Source organism: Gigantopelta aegis, chromosome 4 (assembly GCF_016097555.1).
Source record: "Gigantopelta aegis isolate Gae_Host chromosome 4, Gae_host_genome, whole genome shotgun sequence".
NCBI lineage: Eukaryota > Metazoa > Mollusca > Gastropoda > Neomphalida > Peltospiridae > Gigantopelta > Gigantopelta aegis.
Window position 1 is genome coordinate 19,994,020 of NC_054702.1, and position 22,575 is coordinate 20,016,594.

At 36.1% G+C, this 22,575-nt stretch overlaps 1 protein-coding gene across 1 annotated transcript in view; it reads left to right on the top strand.

Annotated features, from left to right (window-relative positions):
- Nucleotides 1–22,575, top strand: part of LOC121369658 (vacuolar protein sorting-associated protein 13A-like) — a 184,805-nt gene that overhangs the window by 153,220 nt on the left and 9,010 nt on the right. Inside the window, exons 67-82 of the mRNA XM_041494703.1 lie at nt 375–508; nt 1,554–1,689; nt 2,398–2,497; nt 2,802–2,965; nt 7,784–7,831; nt 10,561–10,797; nt 12,467–12,601; nt 13,333–13,484; nt 14,331–14,433; nt 16,266–16,331; nt 16,681–16,737; nt 17,343–17,479; nt 18,043–18,238; nt 20,507–20,582; nt 21,238–21,323; nt 22,150–22,273. Of these exons, the coding sequence (XP_041350637.1) occupies nt 375–508; nt 1,554–1,689; nt 2,398–2,497; nt 2,802–2,965; nt 7,784–7,831; nt 10,561–10,797; nt 12,467–12,601; nt 13,333–13,484; nt 14,331–14,433; nt 16,266–16,331; nt 16,681–16,737; nt 17,343–17,479; nt 18,043–18,238; nt 20,507–20,582; nt 21,238–21,323; nt 22,150–22,273 (1,951 nt within the window). The remainder of the gene's footprint in view (nt 1–374; nt 509–1,553; nt 1,690–2,397; nt 2,498–2,801; nt 2,966–7,783; nt 7,832–10,560; nt 10,798–12,466; nt 12,602–13,332; nt 13,485–14,330; nt 14,434–16,265; nt 16,332–16,680; nt 16,738–17,342; nt 17,480–18,042; nt 18,239–20,506; nt 20,583–21,237; nt 21,324–22,149; nt 22,274–22,575) is intronic.

Genomic DNA, 22,575 nt, shown 5'->3' on the forward strand with positions numbered 1-22,575 from the left:
AACACACCTACACAGCATTGCCAGCAACATACAGGAGACTTACAACATACATCCTCAGTGCAGTGAAGAGGTTATGAACATTTTAAAATGATACACACCATATTATGTGTAAGGGCTTTCATGGCAACAGAAGATAAACAAACATTTCTAAATATGTTTTTATGCACATCCAAATTATAATTATAAATAAATATTGTAACCTGTGTGTTGTGTGAACAATTATGAAAAAATCTATTGAGAACTGTATTAATATCCTTAGTAACGCTTAAGGAATAAAGCAGTTCTGGAACTTGTTTGGTGTATTTCGTACTGCACACATACTCATGTAGTAACCTGTATATGTTATATATATCAATCAAATACTGTGTTTACAGACTGCCATCGGTGTGGAGGTGAGAGGAGGCACAGACTCCCCAATCACAGTTACGTTCAGGGATTACAGTGCAGGAGATGCCCCGGTCCGGGTGGAAAACCTCTGTGAGGATGTCTTCATCAAAATACATCAGAAGTAAGACACACTTCTATGCTGATTTATACCTGTGGAGATGAAGGGTGTTTTTATCATTAGAAAAGCATTATTTTATAATGATAGATTTTTTTTTTTAAAGAAGAATAAAAGAAGTAAGATTTTTGGGGATTTGAATATAGTATGAAATCATACAAACACAAAATTTACCCCCACCCACACCAAACATGAAGGGAAAAAATTGTAAAAAAAAGATGCCTGATTTCTTTTTGTATGTTAAAAAGGTAGTCTGACCACCCCATCTTTTTTGACATTGTTTTCTAATGCAAAATATAAACAGGGCTTATTGTTATAAAACTTAAAGTGTGGACTCAAATATTCATTGACATACAGTTTGTATGGTCTTACCATGATGGTAAAGACTTAAACTCTTATAGAGTTTTATAAGCCAAAACCATAATTTTGCCCATTGGGCTATTTGCCATTCTAGCCAGTGCACCATGACTGGTATATCAAAGGCTGTGGTATGTGCTATCCTAGCTGTGGGATTTTGCATATAAAAGATCTCTTGCTACAAATGGAAAAATGTAGCAGGTTTCCTCTGGCTATATGTCAGAATTACCAAATGTTTGACATCCAATAGCCAATGATTAATAAATCAATGTAGTGTTGTTAAACAAAAAAAACTTTAAAAAAAAACCCCTATAATTTTGAGAAATGTGTGATTTAAATATTAAAATACACCAAAATAAAGATGAATTCTTCATTATACCATTAGATGTGGAGGGTTATTTGTCTTGTAAGAAACATATGATTTAATAACTATGCAAGATTTGGGGGGGGGGGGGGGGTTTAAAGAAGAGAAAAAGAAAGAAAAACAAGTAACACTTCTTCTTTTTGTATGTTAAAGGTGCAGTGTCATCTTACGATAAATATTACTATTTCCAAATGCAAAACACAGTCAGAACTAAAAATGTATTTAGTTTGATTAATATCCATGTCCATTTATATAATATACTGACATCAGACGGTATAATATCAGTGTATTAATTGCAGGTAGTATAAAATCAATCTATTTGTGTTCCAGGAACCAAAGCCAAGTCACTCTACTGTCAGCCAATCAGGCGCTACTTTACACCTGGGATGAGCCAGTGGCCGAGAGAACACTGATGTGGAATGTGTATGGGCGTAAAAAGCCCAGTTATCCATGCTTCATCAATAAGGTAGGTATACTCTCCTTCCCCCAATCCTGGGCATTTGGATGGATCCAGGGCATCCCTACTGTGGAGTAACTGTTCTCTATGCCAGGAGCGGGATTTAGCTCAGTCAGTTGAGTGCTCGCTTGAGGTGCTTGCTTCGCAGGATCAACCACCTCAGTGGATCCATTCAGCTGATTGGGTTTTTTCTCATTCCAACCAGTGTACCACAACTGGACAAGGGTCATGGTATGTGTTTTCCTGTCTGTGGGAAAGTGCAAATAAAAGATCCCTTGCTGCATTAGAAAAAATGTAATGGGTTTCCTCTGATGACTATGCATTACCAAATGTTTGACATCCAGTAGCCAATGATTACCGGTAATTAATCGATGTGCTCCAGTGATGTCGTTAAACAAAAGACACTTACTTAACTTTGTTCTCTATGCCATTGTGTGTCTGTTGTGCTTGTGTATGTGCGTGCGAACATGCGTGCATGTTCATGCTTTCCTCCCATTTGGTACTGAAGTTAGGATATTATATATTGAGGAAGGTGTTACGAATCATAGGGTTGATCAATCATGTGTATCAAATATACCAATTAGAATTTTGTCTGAAAATCTTTATGGGTTTATTTTTAAACAGGGTTGGGGAGATAACAGGTTGGGGCAATGACTCTCATCTTATTAAGTTCTGATGACCGTAATCGCATACGAAGATGTCCATTGTGTTTTGTAGGATGGAGCTGGTGAAGTTCGCTTGAGTGTCCGATCATTACGAAACAACGGTTCTGTGGATATCACCGATTCTGTATACAACCCAGACAGTAGCCCAGATGGTGAGTTGTTGTCTGTCCATATATCAGTCTGCCCGTCCATCTGTCCATCCATCCATTCCATCCATCCATTCATACCTCCATTCCATCCATCCATCCACTCACCCATCCATCCATCCATCCATTCACCCATACCTATTTGCATTTGTCATATTTTCTTCTCCTTTTTTTTTTGCAGTTTATAATTCTCTGGTAAGTTAAAGTATATAAATAATTTCTTGTAATAACTTAGTAAGTTAATATAAAAATTAAACTAACATTATTAGCCTCATCATTTTCAGACTGTGATTGTTTAATTTCCTTGCAGATGAAAGTGATGAGACTGATGGCCTGTTAAAGATGTTGGATGAGAAGGTTCTTGGCAAGATGCGTACAGACAAGATGGTCATCTTCTGGGTGTCGTACCTGGACGGTCTGCAGCGCGTCCTGCTCTTCACACAGGACGAACGCATCGCCAAGAGTGTCCGCAAGGTTAGCAGTCTTCTCAGTTGTTAGCAGTAGTTTCATTGGTTGTTAGAAGTCTTGTTATCAGTGTTTTCATTGGTTGTTAGCAAATTTCTTAGCAGTTAGCAATAGTTTCATTGGTTGTTAGAAGCCTTGTTAGCAATATTTTTATTGGTTGTTAGCAAATTTCGCAACAGCAATAGTTCTTTTGGTTGTTAGAAGTCTTTGAGTGTAAGCATTGAGAAGTCTTTTGGTTAGTGGTTAACATTCTTCTCATGGGTTATTTGTTTTTTCATTGATTGTTAGTATTTTCCTTGATTGTAAGCAGTTTTTTCATTGGTTGTTAGTATTTTCCTTGATTGTAAGCAGTTTTTTCATTGGTTGCTAATAATCATTTTATTATGTTTTAGCAGTTCTGTCTTGTCTGTTGGAAAGGGCATATAAAATATTCCTTGCTGTTTATTCAGTTGGAATAGCCTGGGTGGTAACAGTGGGTTTCATCTCTTATATCTCCTGATATACGGTCAAAATAATCGTGTTATCTATAGAAAGCAAAAAGCCATATATTGTTCATACACATTAGTTGTTAAATTATCAGACTTTAGGCTGGTAGGTACTGGGATCACATCCACATTGTGGCTCCCACCCAGAGTGAGTTGTAATGACTTACTGGTGGCATGGGATGAGACAAGACTTTACCGAGGCCACAGGACCAAGATAACTAGTTTTAAATTATCAGACTTTAGGCTGGTAGGTACTGGGATCACATCCACATACTGGCTCCCACCCAGAGTGAGTTGTAATGAGTTACTGGTGGCATGGGATGAGACAAGACTTTACCGAGGCCACAGGACCAAGATAACTACTTTTAAAAACAAAGGGGCAAGACGTAGCCTAGTGGTAAAGCTCTCGCTTGATGTGTGGTTGGTTTGGGATCTATCCCTGTCGGTGGGCCCATTGGGCTATTTCTCGCTCCAGCCAGTGCACCACGACTAGTATATCAAAGGCTGTGGTATGTGCTATCCTGTCTGTGGTATAATGCATATCAAAGTTCCCTTGCTGCATTAGGAAAAATGTAGTGGGTTTCCTCTGATGACTACGAGTCAGAATTACCAAATGTTTGACATCCAATAGCCGACAATTAATTAATCGATGTGCTCCAGTGGTGTCGTTAAATAAAAATAAAAACAAAACTTTAAAAACAAATAAGTAGTGTGCTTTGTGTACAATACATACTCTGTTTAAAGCGACAGATTTCTCTTTAACACAAGCCTATTGCTATCATATTAACAGTTTACTGGGAAGGTGGTTATGACCACTACACTGACTTCTCATACACTAACCACTGACAGTTAACCATTAACCCCTGACAGACAGCTCAGATAGCTGAAATGTATGTCCAGGATAGCATGCATGAAACTTAATGGGATAAAGTATGAAAATAAATTAAAGATCAAATGAAATAAAATGAAATGAAACAACCATCACTGACCTTGACTCAAATGCAGAGAGAGTGTTTGCTGCTTACTTTGAAACTGTAAAACACATGCATGCAACAATGTTTGGTTCTATAGAAAAACAAATAAGTAGGTCGATTTGTTGTCTACATATTTTAGCTAGAACTACTTTTGTTCAATTTAGTGCTAACAAAGGAAATGTTTTATTTAACGACACACTCAACACATTTTTTCATTTATGGTTATATGGCATATTGTTAAGGACCACACAGATATTGAGAGAGGAAACCCGCTGTTGCCACTTCATAGGTACTCTTTTCGATTAGCAGCAAGAGATCTTTTATATGGCTGGAATGAGAAATAGCCCATTGGGCCCACCGACGGGGATCAATCCTACTAGACTGGCCATGCATCATCTGAGTGCTTTACCACTGGACTATGTCCCACCCATAGTGCTAACAAGGAACAATTTGTAATTTAGGAAAGATTAAAAGTTTTCAGAGTGGTACCTAGTCTAAATACCTAGGGGGAGGCAATAACAAAATAATCAAGGCTTAGAAATAAACAAATTTCTCTAGATAGACTAAAGAGCACTTTTAAACAAAAACTACTGACCTGACAACCTGCCCATTCTAGGTATGGTCTTTATATTAAATAACTTTTTAACTTTCCACGTGACTTACATATTGTACATATTATTCATTTAAACAACCATCATAAAAATTGGGGGGTTTTATTAACATTTGGTAATAATTTATTACAAAACTCAATAATATTGTTAAAGATTTTCTGCTGCTTTTTTTTTAGTTTTTGTTGCCTGTCAATTGTATGTTTGCAGTGTGGAGACTTTATTAGGCTATTGTCCTATTTGTCAGTTATGGTTTCTATCTGCTTTGAATTTATGAAGCCTATTTATCTCAAACGCAGGTGTTTAAGCATTATAATAAACTGTAGTTATCAGCATGTAAGGCAAAACTAGGCTCTCTACATTAATACCGGGCTTAGATGAGCATTTCCAAATGCACCTGGATGTGTTTGAACATGCATTCCACGTGTACACATTTCTCACTCCAACCAGTGCACCATAACTGGTACATCAAAGGCTGTGGTATGTGTTATCCTGTCTATGGGATGGTGCATATAAAAGATCCCTTACTGCTAATTGAAAAGAGTAGCCCATGAAGAACCACGACACCACTGAAGCCGGTTGTACAGTTCAACACAGTGAGAAGGACTGTGTGCAAATCTTTTTCATGACTGTTACAGAGATAGTGTTTTTTAAGGGAAGTGTTGGCTACTACATTTGCTTAATAAAATATACCAGTTTTGCTGACATAGCAGGGTTGAAAATTAGCAGTCGCCCGATCGCCCGTGGCAACCTTTATTGGCTAAGGGTGACTAAGAATTTTAAAAAGGTTATCCGTTGGGCGACCGTTGATTTTAGGGTCTGATGAGAATGGTACCAGTTAAAAAAGGAACACACTAAAACTGAATCAAATGTGACAAAAGACGCGAACTGGCGCAAATTACTGATCTGGCAGCAGAGGACAGAACATGCACTATATTTTCACAGTGCCAGATTCGGCTTCTGTGGTTATGGGCTTGGTCTTTCTAAAAATAAATGTCAAAACCTATTGGAGACACTGAATGTATTTTTAAAATCTGGAAGATGTTATTTGAGTTGGTACAGGTTTTTATATCAATTTTAACTTTATTCATTATGAAGTTACATGCCAACTCATCTGTTACCTTTTGACACAAGTGGACTGTACAGGATGAGCACATGGTTATTGTTAAAAAAACGAACATTCAAGTTTTGATTTTGACTGCAGTTAAATTGCAATGTGATGACTGCAGTTAAATTGCAATGTGATAACTGGAGGGCTTGTTGAATTTGAGATGGGCCAGTAAGAGTTTTCTCCAACTGGCCCTGCTGGCAACCATGGTTTTCACGTTAATTTTCAACCCTGACATAGTGGTTAAGTCATCAGCCTGGTAAGACTACATTTTTTAATCGGTTTACAGCTTTCTGGAAAAGTGTATGGCCCAAAACACACAACATCTGGGTCTGGCAAGTGTGAACGGAATGTGACAAAACATAACATGTCTATGCTGGCACAAAGTATAGGTCTGGCAGCAGATGACATAGAACATGCTCTGTATTCTATCTGTGGGATGGTGCATATAAAAGATCCCTTGCTGCTAATCAAAAAAGAATAGCTCATGAAGTGGCGACAGTGGGTTTCCTCTCTCAATATCTGTATGGTCCTTAACCATATGTCTGACGCCATATAACTGTAAATAAAATGTGTTGAGTGTGTTGTTAAATAAAACATTTCTTTCCTTCCTTCCATTTTATAATCAGTTACTTAAGGCAGATATTTGTATGATGTTATTCCTGGCTATTTGTGTTATTCCTTGTTTCTTGTGTTATTCTTTTGTGTTGTCATTCCTTGCTGTTTATATTTTATTATTCGTAGCTGTTTTTATTCCTTGCCTTTTACTTTGTTATTCTTGTTTGTTGTTTATTGTTATACCCTATCGTACCTAAAGTTTTGTTATAATTTATTCTGTGCTATTTATGTTTGTCCTCTTTTTGTTTGTTTTATGTCATGTTATCCCTTGCATTTTGTGTGTTTTGTCTTAACATTTGTTCATTTGCACCTTCAGTTATATTTTGCAAAATATAAGGAATATTCCTTTATCATAGATGTTTTTGTTATTAATTAGCACCTTGCTAAGTATATTAATGGACATGGGAAGTAATAAATTAACAAACATTAATATTATAAAGAATGGTTTAATATTACAAATTAAAAGATACATGTATGTGTTAAAGGAAATGATTGTTCGAAGTACAGAAATGTCTTTTATATGATTTTGTTCAATTAGTAACTGAAAGTAGTTGTTATTTCTGTAAAAAATACCTACACTATGTTGCCTTTGCAATTCTAAACAATTTATAGCTAAAAAAACACTAGAACGGTGTCTCCGTGACTATGAAAATTCTATGATTAAATTTATAATACATGTATTTAAATTCAGTTTATTGTTGTAAGGACAAAGTCATCAAAATTAACCAGCATCAAAATACTGTGTTCTTCTGTTAATAATCCTTCTCCCCCCCTCCCCCCAAAAAAGAAAAAAGAAAAAAAAAGTAAAGAAGAGAGAATAAAAAGGATTTTACTTTATTACTTTGATTAGAGCTTCTTTGACTGAGCAGTACTTTAACTGTGTAGATTTGTCTGAATCACGATGGTTAAATATGGCAGTCTATCAACACCCTCCCCCAAATGACAAAATTGTTTTACCATCTGTCAAAAAGAAACTGATTAACACTGAACCTGGTTATAATGGGAGATTCTGACATGCACTGTTTCTAACCTAGGCCCATGTGCAGAGCGTAGATTTTCCGCGACGGAGAGGGGTATTCGAGGTAACTTGCACACTTGGCTTATTTGCATCTGCATGTAAAATGCTGCTTGTTTGTATACCCCCTTCTTTAAGTTCCTTTGCATTGTTTTCATTGCTTTAATATTCATTATTTCATCTGTGCCATGTTTAATATAATCCCAAAACAGAATAATTTGTAAATTTTTCTACATTAACATCTTTTTAAAGACACAAAAAGGGAAAAATGTTAAATTAGTAATATAGTAGTACATCTTTTTAAAATAGTTTACAGTATCTGTAAATGAAACTTACCATATAGTCTCTTGTTTAAAATATTCATTTATTTACATCTTGTGCATTGTGGTTTATCGTAAAGTCTTATTAAAACTCATGACAGTTTTTTTATTGTGACAGTTTTGTTCTTGTCAGTATTTTCATGATGATGTGTTGTTTAAAATAATTTTTAAAAATACATCTGCTGAATCGCCACAGTCAGTGATAATACAGAACATTTTAGCTGATCATGAACTTAAACATTTACAAATCTCTAGATAAGTGCCATATGAATTTATCAATGATTGTACATTTAGAAACAAATTTGACATAACCAGAAGTAATCAAATTTAAAAAATAAATAAATAAATATAAATAAACATAAATAATAATAATAATTCAAACAAAAAATTAAGTTTTTGACAGAAAATGCCCTACAATGTTGTAAGAAGGCCAAGCACATTGACATTAACCCCTGCTAGCCCAGCACATGGTTTGTATACTCAAGAAAATGTCAGTAACTGTGAATGATGCATAGGAATTGCCTTAAAGTTTTTATAAATGTTAATCCTGTGCCCTTGCTTATAAAACTTCTGAATCTATAGTCCATCCCACAGGAAATACATATTTTTCATACTATGGAATTTACTACAAGTTATGTATTTCTGAGCTGATTGTTTTCTAAATTGCACACAAAAATAGTTGGGTGTTTTTTGTTTTTTTTCCAAACCACTTTTACTTTTCTTCTAATGTCAAAGCAAACTGAAATTATTTAAAAAATAATTTTTGTTGGAGGATGGGATGGACTGTAGATTCCAATCTCTAATGACATCACATGCATGAAATTTGTAAAAGTCTCAAGACATTATTAAAAACATGAGTCTAAACTTATGTTTTATAAGCATAGGACCTGAGCCCTGTTCCACGAAGCTATCTTAGCACTAAGACCAATTTAAGTGCATAAAATATGTATGCACTTAAGGTGATCTTAGTGCTAAGATTGCTTCGTGGAACAAGAATCTGTTTGTCTACAAATTTTGTAGTTCTGATTTGTATTTGCATTTTGTTAAATATACATGAGTATTAGAAAAATCTTTCATTAAAATATTCTAAAATTGCATGTCATACTTCTTTGACTGTCTTGTCATTTGGCTTTAGCATCAGTGAACTAGTTTGACTGAAATTAGCTTCAGCTATCTTGCCTCTGATGATGTGATAATTATGTTCCAAAATCTGTTTTAAATATAAAGACATTTAACTTCATGCAAACTGCATGCAATTCGCATGACTAGCTATAAATCATTATTATATTAGTATACTAAACATATGGACCTAAAATTGTGAAAATTAAATATTATATTGGATTTAGTATTGGTAGTCAAAATAGTTTGTATCATAACATTTGGGTCATATGTTTTCAGCTGTAAACTTCTACATAATATTTTTCGCATGACAAAAACACTTTTTAAAAATTGTTTGGAAGACATTTTGAACATAAACTTGTTTGAAAATAAACTTCTTTTTTATGTGGAGGCAGTAAATGTTGGCATTTTTAAGATGATTTTTTGTTGCTATGACAGCATTATATTGTATCAAAAGATAGGAATTTAAATATGTTTAGATTGGTTGTATTAGATAGGCCTACATTATGTACATGTGTATATGAAAGCCAACCATTGATCTCACTGGGGAAATATTTACCCCCATGCCTTGCCTCAAAGTATAACCAGTATGCTTAATGCTTTCAATGTAGTTTAAAAAAAAAAATATTATGAACTTTGTGGTGAATTATTGTAGTGCGCTTACACTTATTATTACAGCTTTTCTATTATTTTCTAAATATTAATATTTTGAATAAATCCTTGCAACATTCACTTCTCTCTCTTTTTTTTTTTTTACAACAAATTCTTCTCAGATATAGTTGATCATGCAGAGTGTTTCTATTTTTTTTTCTATAAATAAATGAATGAATTTTTAATAAATACGTTGAATTAATTTTCTATAATTAATAAATTCTTCAAAAAAATTTTAATACAAGAATGAACATTTTAATTTAATGATATCCTAAAACTACAGAAATTACCTTTCATTTATTTTTATTGTAACTGATATCACTATTTAATTATCTTTTAGTTTTTGTATTTAAACTAGTCATCCTTACTGAAGTGGCCACCTCCACTATACAGCAATCTATCTTGGGAAATCACCTTTTCTTTCACATTATTTAATGTAGTACATAGTTATTTCTAATAAGCAGTGAATATATTATTGAGAAATGTCCATTGTAAATCAAATAGTTTTCTTCAAAATAGTACCAGTAAAGACTAACAACCTAATAACATGTATGCAATATATTAAAAGATTAATTACTTACGTTATTGGCTTTATCCTGTGATGGTAAGAAAGAGAAATTCCACAAGGCTCTTGAAAACAGGATAAAGCTGAAGATAACTAGAGGTCAGCAGCTTTAAATTAAATTTGAATTATCTTTTTTTCTAGATGAATGAAGGAGAGCAGACAACTCTGGCTAGCTTTATCTCCCTTGATGGACTGACAATGTCGTGTATAAACGCTGCGTATGAGGAGGTGGCCTTGTTCAGCCTGACTAGCAGTCCTACCATGTGGGAGGTGGAGGTTAACGGGCGATGGAAAATCCTCAACGCGGAGTTAGCCATGTGGTTAGAGGACCAGTGGAAGAACGAGGTTGTCCGTGCAAATCTACATGACCAGATTGAGGTAAGTGTTAGAGTTAGCCATGTGGTTAGAGGACCAGTGGAAGAACGAGGTTGTCCGTGCAGATCTTGACGACCAGATTGAGGTAAGTGTTAGAGTTAGCCATGTGGTTAGAGAACCAGTGGAAGAACGAGGTTGTCCGTGCAAATCTTGACGACCAGATTGAGGTAAGTGTTAGAGTTAGCCATATGGTTAGAGGACCAGTGGAAGAACGAGGTTGTCCGTGCAAATCTACATGACCAGATTGAGGTAAGTGTTAGAGTTAGCCATGTGGTTAGAGGACCAGTGGAAGAATGAGGTTGTCTGTGCAGATCTACATGACCAGATTGAGGTTAGTTTTAAAGTTAGCTGTGTGGTTTGAGAACCATGAAACAATGAGGTTGTCCATGCAGATCTTGACGACCAGATTGAGGTAAGTGTTAGTTAGCCATGTGGTTAGAGGACCAGTGGAAGAACGAGGTTGTCCGTGCAGATCTTGACGACCAGACTGAGGTAAGTGTTAGAGTTAGCCGTGTGGTTAGAGGACCAGTGGAAGAACGAGGATGTCCGTGCAAATCTTGACACCAGATTGAGGTAAGTGTTAGAGTTAGCCATGTGGTTAGAGGACCAGTGGAAGAACGAGGTTGTCCATGCAAATCTTGACGACCAGATTGAGGTAAGTGTTAGAGTTAGCCATGTGGTTAGAGGACCAGTGGAAGAACAAGGTTGTCCGTGCAAATCTACACGACCAGATTGAGGTAAGTGTTAGTTAGCCATGTGGTTAGAGGACCAGTGGAAGAACGAGGTTGTCCGTGCAGATCTTGATGACCAGATTGAGGTAAATGTTAGAGTTAGCCATGTGGTTAGAGAACCAGTGGAAGAACGAGGTTGTCCGTGCAAATCTTGACGATCAGATTGAGGTAAGTGTTAGAGTTAGCCGTGTGGTTAGAGGACCAGTGGAAGAACGAGGTTGTCCATGCAAATTTACACGACCAGATTGAGGTAAAAGTGACACCATTTGATACGAGTGCGTCTTATGAGAAAAGCCTTGAGAATAGCCCACTGTGACAAGACAACATGATTTCATCTATTGCTATGCAATCAGCTATTCTTGTACAAAGCACTTGTATCGTGTAGCATTGCCTTAGTGTTAAAATGCGGAATTAGTCAGTTGTTAATTTTTATTCAAAATGAATGCATATAGCTGTATGTGGCTAAACAAAATATTTTTAATTATCCACTTTTTAATAAGATTTAAGGAAGTATTCTGCATATGTGAAAGTTGGCTAAGATGAAGTTGGCTTGTGGAGTGTGAGCCCTAATATAATAAAGGTAGTGGGATAGGCCCATAGGAATGATATTTGAATTGGGTGTTGGGGAGGCATAAACTGTTTTGATGGTATGAAGGACAATCTTCATCTCTTTTAAAGGTTATTTTTGTTCATTTATAGTAGAATAAAAAAGTAAATTTTGTGATCCTCAAATATTTTTCTATGGGATGGAAGCAACTGCCAATCTTGCTCCCTACTATATGTAGTTACAACTTGGCCAATCAAGTTTCAGTTTTTTTTCATTACCTACCCAGTTGGTGAGTATAAAAGCAGTCTAATGCAATTATTCCAAAACATCTTTGATATTTCAGACCTTATGGCCATTAATATGATGTATATATTGTTTTAATTTGTGATTTCAGGCTGATTTAGTGAAGATGCAGATGTCCAAGCCATTTATGGGAGCCCTGCGACGGACGTACCACCCAGGTATGTGGTTCCAGTACCGCCACTCTGAACACCACATGGCAGTGTTTGCCAAAATTCAGAGATTACAGGTGAGCATATTTCATTGTTTCATCCTTTTTATATATGTTTTTAAATGCCCGTCTTTGATGCACCACAACTAGTCAAAGGCTGTGGTATGTGCTTTGCTGTCTGTGGGAAAGAGCATATAAAAAATCCCTTGCTGCACTAAGAAAAATGTAGTAGGTTTCCTCTGATGACTACGAGTCACAGTTACCAAATGTTTGACAACCAATAGCCGATGATTAATTAATCAATGTGCTCTAGTGGTGTCATTAAACAAAACAAACTTCATGATGGTATGGCATTGTCAGTATGACATTGTCCATCCATCCATCCATCCATCCATCTATCCATCCATCTATCCATCTGTTAATTTTTCTTATCCAAACCATATCTTGGATACTGATGCATGCAGGACCATCAAAGCTTGTATGCAGGAACATTTAGACGTGGGTTATTTTGCATAACCATTACTAGGTCACTTTGACCTACTTTTCATTGTTTAATGCACATTAAAATGAATCCTTGTTTTATCTTGCATTGACAAAGTTGAAAATATAAGTGTTATTTTGTAATGATGGCAGTGGTTTTAACTTTTGCTTTTAGCTCAATGTAAGTTTTTGTGTTTGTCATAATCTACAAGTCCTAAATCAGTAATAAAGCATAAATATTTTTTTTTATAAATACTTCTAAAAAATAGCGGAAACATTGAATGTTTAAAACAGATGAGACATTTAACTCTGAGGAATTCTTGTTGTAGCTTGACAACCAGCTACAAGATGCCTACTTCCCGACTGTGTTCTGTCCGGCTCCGATTCCCAGCTACATCCTCAAGAAGACAGGAACAAAACCTTTCATAGAGCTAGGCTTCATGAGGAGAATGGTTCCAGAAAACAACATTGACACTATCAGGTTAGAGCCAGAAAACAACATTGACACTATCAGGTTAGAGCCAAAAAACAACATTGACACTATCAGGTTAGAGCCAGAAAACAACATTGACACTATCAGGTTAGAGCCAGAAAACAACATTGACACTATCAGGTTAGAGCCAGAAAACAACATTGACACTATCAGGTTAGAGCCAGAAAACAACATTGCCACTATCAGGTTAGAACCAGAAAACAACATTGCCACTATCAGGTTAGAGCCAGAAAACAACATTGCCACTATCAGGTTAGAACCAGAAATATGTGCTTTTCTGCCTTTAGGATGGTGCCTATAAACAAATCCCTTGTTGCTTAAGCGGAAAAACATGTAGAGGGTTAGAGCCAGAAGACAACATGTCACTATTATAAAACCAGTTTGACATCCAATAGCTGAGAGCCATTAATTAACAGTGGTGTCGGTTCAACCAAAACAAACTTTAACTTTCTTTAAGGAGTAGCTCAACAAATTTGGTAGCAGTGGGTTTCCTTTCATTAAGGTCAGTTAGCTCATCCAATAGCTGATGATTAATTAATCAGTGGTGTCGTTCAACAAAACAAACTTTAACTTTCATTAAGGAGTAGCTCATTTGGTAGCAGTGGGTTTCCTTTCATTAAGGAGTAGCTCATTTGGTAGCAGTGGGTTTCCTTTCATTAAGGAGTAGCTCATTTGGTAGCAGTGGGTTTCCTTTCATTAAGGAGTAGCTCATTTGGTAGCAGTGGGTTTCCTTTCATTCAAGATGAAGTCTACAGACTTATACCTGTATCTGTGAAAACTTTGAGATAAAAGATTGTTCAGTTCATTCATTGTGTACATTGCTGTTATTTGCAGATACTGCAAGGTGTTGGTACAGGAGTTTACAATTCGTCTTGACAAGGGGTTTATCCTCTCTGTGTATGACATCTTTGCCCAACTGCAGCTGAAAGAAGGAGAAGTATGTTCATTCTTGTATCAGAAAATATTGAATGTTTACAGGAAAACTCTGTATGAGATTTGTGGTACTGCAATATTCTATATATGCTGCAAGACAACTGATTGGCTACTTTATTGTGAAATTTAAGATGCCAAACCATACCATGAAAAGAAATTAACACTACCAAAACCAGTCGACTAACCACTAAATAACTGTGCAAGTGCTATAAATAAGTTGCGTTTCTTTTCAGCCTGGTTTTAAAGATAACACCAAACTTGCCCATGTGTATTCAGCAGTCACTAGTCTTAAGTGGTCACTAAATTCCTTTCGACTGCCTTGTGCAGACATATAGTTTTGTTCAAGAAAAACAGTTTGATTATGTTTGATTAAGTGACCTTGTGGTCTTGTGATCCCAAACCTGTGAATACCTGTGTCAATTGGTCATGGTAATGTTTTATTGTTCTATAAATAGATTATTTTACACAACAGTTGCTTGATACAAGCAATCATTACACATTCACAGTTACTGGTACTTACTCAATCTGACATCTCCACCGTGGATTGTAATTGCGTATTGCATCAAATTACCTCCATGTAAGTCTCATGTTGGAGAACTAGTTGGTTTGTATGATTTGTGAATTATGGTAGAATCTAGGGCCTCCACGAGTACTCGAGTACTCAAGCACAGACTAAGACTAGCAAGACTCGAGTCCATTCTGAGGACTCAAGTACTCGAGTACTCAGGCACAGACTAAGTCTAGCAAGACTCGAGTCCATTCTGAGGACTCAAGTACTCGAGTACTCAGGCACAGACTAAGTCTAGCAAGACTCGAGTCCATTCTGAGGACTCAAGTACTCGAGTACTCAAGCACAGACTAAGTCTAGCAAGACTCGAGTCCATTCTGAGGACTCAAGTACTCGAGTACTCAGGCACAGACTAAGTCTAGCAAGACTCGAGTCCATTCTGAGGACTCAAGTACTCGAGTACTCAGGCACAGACTAAGTCTAGCAAGACTCGAGTCCATTCTGAGGACTCAAGTACTCGAGTACTCAGGCACAGACTAAGTCTAGCAAGACTCGAGTCCATTCTGAGGACTCAAGTACTCGAGTACTCAGGCACAGACTAAGTCTAGCAAGACTCGAGTCCATTCTGAGGACTCAAGTACTCGAGTACTCAGGCACAGACTAAGTCTAGCAAGACTCGAGTCCATTCTGAGGACTCAAGTACTCGAGTACTCAGGCACAGACTAAGTCTAGCAAGACTCGAGTCCATTCTGAGGACTCAAGTACTCGAGTACTCAGGCACAGACTAAGTCTAGCAAGACTCGAGTCCATTCTGGCGTAGTCAGAGGCTGAATCCGGGGTGGGCGTGCCTGAACCCTTGTGGATAGGGGCACGTAAAAAGAGTTTCCCAGTTCCCAGAGGACTCAAGTACATGTGTAAGGAAGAGCACTCTAATTTAATTATATTTTGTTACATCATTTTGCTATATGCTTGCCACCTGTTATATTATATGGATATGAGACATGAAGGGAAAACAAAAGTTGAATGTGTGGAATGCAATACAATGACATGACTTGGCATTATTGTTCAGTGCTGGAATTAAGATGCATAATGCTGTTTTAATTTAGTCCATAGTCTTATTGTCATCTATTGTAAGTGTTGGGTACTCTAGTCCAGGTCTTATTGTCATCTAGTGTAAGTGTTGGGTACTCTAGTCCAGGTCTTATTGTCATCTATTGTAAGTGTTGGGTACTCTAGTCCAGGTCGAGTTTGACTCTCGAGTAGTCAAGTCAAATGTTTTGGACTTGTGGAGGCCGTAGTAGAATCATTATTGTATTTTTGAATTCCAGAGTTCTCAGCTGCGTTCTGATTTGCTGATTGCTCAGAGAACACTGCAGGAAGTAGCTGCAGTTATGGTAAGTGGCATATAGAACTCACAAGAAAGTAATGGTCCACAATATGTTTTTTCAAGATCTGATAAAATATTGTATGTTAATAAATATATATTTCTTTTTATTAATAAAGCATTAGAAGCATTATACAAGATGCATAAGAAGTGTTGTTCAAGGATGTGGCTTTTCCAACCTTTTATTTGATGTCAGCCTTTTGGCATAAAATAATTTTGACAAAATGAAAGTAGATTGCATTTTATCTGAAATGCTTAAAAATAACTATTTCAGATTTTATATTTTAATATTAATGGGTATCACCTCCGACATTATGATGTATATGGCTCTTTTTGTAATTAAAACCTTCTTTTTTCAGGAAGCTGCCCATCCAAAGAAAATGTATTTTGAATATTTTCATCTATCTCCACTGAAGGTATTTTTTGTTTCTTTACACATTAGAGAAAAAATAACTCAAATATGATTCTTCCAAACTAGGCTTAGTAGCAAAGTACCGGCCTCGATGGTGTCATGGTTAAGCCATCGTACATAAGGCTGGTAGGTGCAGGGTTCGCAGCCTGGTACTGGCTCCCACCCAGAGCGAGTTTTAACGATTCAATAGCTAGGTGTAAGACCACTACACCCTCTTGAAAAACATGAACATAAATTGAATCAATCCATCTCATAGTCACATTCACTCATCAATTAATGCATGTACACACACCACATAACACCACACACACACCACACCACACCACACCATTCACAACACCACACACACAGACCACACCACACCACACACAGACACACACACACCACACCACACCACACCACACACAGACATACACATACACACACCACACCACACCAGACACATACACACCACACCACACCACACACACAAACACACACACCACTCCACACCACACACAGACACACACACACCACACCACACCACACATACAGACACACACACCTTCAAATACTGCTGCATTCATGCATCTATACATTGCTAAGCAAGTTTCTGTTTTGTATTTCCAGATGCATGTCAGTTTTTCACTGAATGGAACCCCACATGTAGTGAACCAAGGACCATCAAGTTTTGCTTCAGACATAATCGACTTCTTCCTCAATTCAGTTGGTGCAACACTGACCGAAATAAAAGACGTAGAACTCAGGTATGAACAGTACTGCTGTCATAAGTTCAGAGGGGCAAGGGCCCCAGATCAGTTCAGTATAGATCACTAGAGAATAACTAGTTAATGATTTAGGATATCATTCAGTATAGATCACTAGAGAATAACTAGTTAATGATTTAGGATATCGGCTTTATCCTTTAAAGGTAAGAATGAGAAATTCTGCAAGGCTATTTAACTTGGCTCTGACTGACACGTGTGTAACTACATACATGTACAATGCTTAAATGTCTGGTTTTAAGAAAAACAGGCTTCATATATTTGGCCCTTTTCCCTCACCCTAATATACTTTTTCTGTAAAGGATGGGTGAGAGCTGAGAGCCAAGCTCACTATACACATACATAGTGTACAGAAGGAATGTGTGCTAAAATTTTAAACTTTTTCCTATTTTGTTTTTCTGTACAGGATTGCCTTCTTCCAGAAGAAAGGTGTGATACTGATGATGAAGCAGCTAACAGCTGAAATTCAGGCCCACTATACACAACAGGAATACATGCTCAAACTTTAAACATGTTCATCCATTTTTTATCCTTTCTCTGTATAGGATGGCCTTCTTCCAGAAGAAAGGATCAATCCTGACGATGAACCAGTTAACAGCTGAGATCCAGGCTCACTACACACAGCAGGCTCTGCAGCAGGCGTACGTGCTCATACTTGGTCTGGATGTGCTCGGAAATCCGTACGGACTTGTCAAGGACTTCACGCAGGGCCTCGGAGACTTCTTCTACGAACCATTCCTCGTAAGTATATAACAGAGCTTTCCTCATAAGTATATAACAGAGCTTTCCTCATAAATATATAACAGAGCTTTCCTCATAAATATATAACAATTAGCTTTCCTCATAAATATATAACAATTAGCTTTCCTCATAAATATATAACAGAGCTTTCCGTATAAATATATAACTGAGCTTTCCTCATAAATATATAACAATTAGCTTTCCTCATAAATATATAACAGAGCTTTCCTCATAAATATATAACAGAGCTTTCCTCATAAATATATAACAGAGCTTTCCTCATAAATATATAACAATTAGCTTTCCTCGTAAGTATATAACGGAGCTTTCCTCGTAAATATATAACAGAGCTTTCCTCATAAATATATAACAGAGCTTTCCTCATAAATATATAACAGAGCTTTCCTCATAAATATATAACAATTAGCTTTCCTCGTAAGTATATAACAGAGCTTTCCTCATAAATATATAACAATTAGCTTTCCTCATAAGTAAATAACAGAGCTTTCCTCATAAATATATAACAATTAGCTTTCCTCATAAGTATATAACAGAGCTTTCCTCATAAATATATAACAGAGCTTTCCTTATAAATATATAACAATTAGCTTTCCTCATAAATATATAACAGAGCTTTCCTCATAAATATATAACAGAGCTTTTCACATAAATATATAACAGAGCTTTCCTCATAAATATATAACAATTAGCTTTCCTCATAAGTATATAACAGAGCTTTCCTCATAAATATATAACAGAGCTTTCCTTATAAATATATAACAGAGCTTTCCTTATAAATATATAACAAAACTTTCCTCATAAATATATAACAATTAGCTTTCCTCATAAATATATAACAGAGCTTTCCTCATAAATATATAACAGAGCTTTCCTTATAAATATATAACAAAACTTTCCTCATAAATATATAACAAAATGTTCAATGTAAATATATAACAAAGCTTTCCTCATAAGTATATAACAAAGTTTTCAATGTAAATATATAACAAAGTGTTCAATGTAAATATATAACAAAGCTTTCAATGTAAATATATAACAAAGCTTTCAATGTAAATATATAACAAAGTTTTCAATGCAGTGGTTATCAAGACAAGTTCTAGTCATTTGTAAACAGTATTTCCTTATTTAAACATATACAGACTTTAGCTTCTCTCTGTTATAACTTTATGAAAATGTGTCGCAGGTTTGTAGGTTAACTAAACTTAGTGTCCATTTTCATAGACTGAAACTAGGGTCTGCACGTTAAACGATCAGTCAGTTTTCTGAATTATCAGACATCCTAACGATTGCATTTTCCATATGTCCATCCATCTGTCTGTTAACTTTTTCTTGTCCGGACCATATCACAGTTTACTGCACATAACAGTAAATCCTTGTCCAAACCATATCTTGCATACAGATGCATACAGGACCATCAAACCTCACATGTAGGAACAACTTAGGATGGCGGTGTGTTGCATACTATTACTAAGTCACTGTGACCAAATTTTCATGGTCTGCCGCACATAACAGTAAATCCTTGTCTGGACCATATCTTGCATACAGATGCATACAGGACCATCAAACCTCACATGTAGGAACAACTTGGGATGGTAGTGTGTCACATACTATTACTAGGTCACTGTGACCTACCTTTCATGGTCTACGGCACATAACAGAAAATCCTTGTCCGGACCATATCTTGCACACAGATGCATTGCAATTTGTCCAGAATTTTTTACTGACTCGCCCTGTCCACAACATATAATTACTCTTCCAGTGTGCAATTCAGCACAGACAATACATATGCTAATTTCTTGGTGGTTCTGTATTGTTAAGATTACATACATAAACTTTCTCTGCCAATATAAATGTGTCACCAGAGTACCCATGCTAAACAAAATTTCACTTTCTAATAAAGAACAATAACTTCATTAATCAGACAGCACCTTCTCCAATGAATACAGTAATATCAGTAGTTTGTCCAAAAACAAACTGTTCATCCATCCCATTGCAAACATTTCACATAATTAGAATTGAATCACACCCATAACATATTCATTAATATCTATGGTTTTCCATCAAACTCCTGACGGGTGTTTCATATACCTCACCGGTACTCTTGTTTCTCATTGCTTTCACAAATGAATTTTTGAAGGTAATGTTCCATACATAAATAACGTTGATATGTAAAAGTAACTTGTGATCCATCAGCCCTGAACCTTTAAAAGGATTGTTGTACATGTTGCTGTGTATTTTGTCCTTCAGGGATCTATTCAAGGGTCAGATGAGTTTGCCGATGGCCTCACTAGAGGAGTGCAGAGTTTGATGGGGAACACTGTTGGTGAGAGTAATTATTGTTTTAAAAAAATAATAATAATTAAAAAAAAATTGAAAATGTTAGTATGTACTGTATATAAAACATAAGCCATCCCTGGTTTATATTTAATAGCATGTAAAAAAATGTTTTTGTTTAACAACACCACTAGAGACACACCACGACTGGTACATCAGAGGCCATGGTATATGCTATCCTGTCTATGGGATGGTGCATATAAAAGATCCCTTGCTGCTAATCGAAAAGAGTAGCCCATGAAGTGGCGACAGCGGGTTTCCTCCCTCAATATCTGTATGGTCCTTAACCATATATCCGATGCCATATAACCATAAATAAAATGTGTTCAGTGCGTCGTTAAATAAAACATTTCCTTTCACTTGAGACAATTGCATGTAGGATACACATCATGGTGTGTTCATATTTATTAGACATGGTGGTAGTTAACAAAGGCATTGTAGAATGGAAAACATGTTCATACTTCTGTGCTAAGGTTAGGCAAGTCAGTTTAGCTGAGAGTAGGACAGGAAGTGAGAGTCAGCAGACAAAGGGAAGGGCTGGAAATGGGTTTTATTGTTATGTTCAGACCGCATTTACTACTATAATATTAACAACATTATAATCTAATGGGAATATACAGACTATGTTTTTATTTGCTTTACAGGTGGTGCTGCAGGTTCAGTTGCCTTGGTGACAGGATCTCTAGGAAATACCTTAGCTGTTTTATCATTTGATGAAGACTACAAACGGGTAAAACAAATTTAACTGTTTTTATAATCTACAATATTCACTAAAAATTCTCTGGATATATATTGCCAGAATGCAAATTTTTAGCACTACTTGAAAATTGTTCTTGTTTATGTTTTATGATGAAAATCTCACTGAAATCCCCTACCTTTCAAGATCATGTAATATTTTTCATTCTTGACATAACATTTTGCATTCTTCTTCAACAGCCATGAATAAATGTCTCTTAATATTATTTAGGAGATAACCATATGGAGTTTTTAAATTTGCAGGTGTTATTGTCTATTTGACTGAAAGTGTTAGCCTGAGGTAAAAAATGAAACATTTGCAAGCATCAAATGAAGAGTTCAGGCACAAAACGCGATATAAACCATTTTCTCTCTAGTTTTAGTTAAAGCCACTATTGTATGTCAGTAAGGGCTAATCGTAGGCACGCCGTTTTGCAGCAAAATGTGATTGATCCTTTTAAAAAATCACTTTTACTGAAAATGATAAATGGATTTATCATGTTTTGCGCCTAAACTCTTCAAATAGACAATAACACCCACAAATCTAACAACTCAATATGGTTATGTCCATTGTAAACTGAATACTAACTGTACATTTTGTATTTCTTGAAAAAAATACCTGGTTACAGTCAAACTGTAGACCCTTGAATGGTCAACTTCGCCTGTTCCAATTGCTAATGGCGTCACTTTCTAATGACGTCATTAGCTTTCCGGGTGTTATCTATTTGACCCTGGAAAAAGAATGTAATTAACCAATCACAATACAGAACACACTCGCCATCAGTTTACAATAATAGATATTATTTTCTTTGTTTGCACAGAAACGAAGAAGTCGTATGCAGCAGCAGCCGAGGAACCTGCCAACCACGCTTGTTGTTGCTAGTCGTAACCTTGTGATGGGAGTCTGTCTCGGCTTCACGGGAATTGTTCTGGATCCACTCAAAGGTAGAGGTCAATCAAATCACTGTATATGTTAGTCAGTCCATCAAACCTGTCAATTAGCAATTGGTTGAAATGTTCAGTCAGTCAATAAAATAGCTGAAATGTTCAGTCATTTTAGTCAGACTGAAATATTCAGTCATTTATTCATACAGTACAAATTTCGGTGATTTAGTCATTTAAAATGTTCAGTTATTTGGTAAAATACCATGTACTACTTGAGGTTTGTGCTTTAAGGCTGATAATGCTTTTGTTATGTTTTATTTTACATAGTTGCAGTATTTGCACTTTGATACATTAATGCTGTG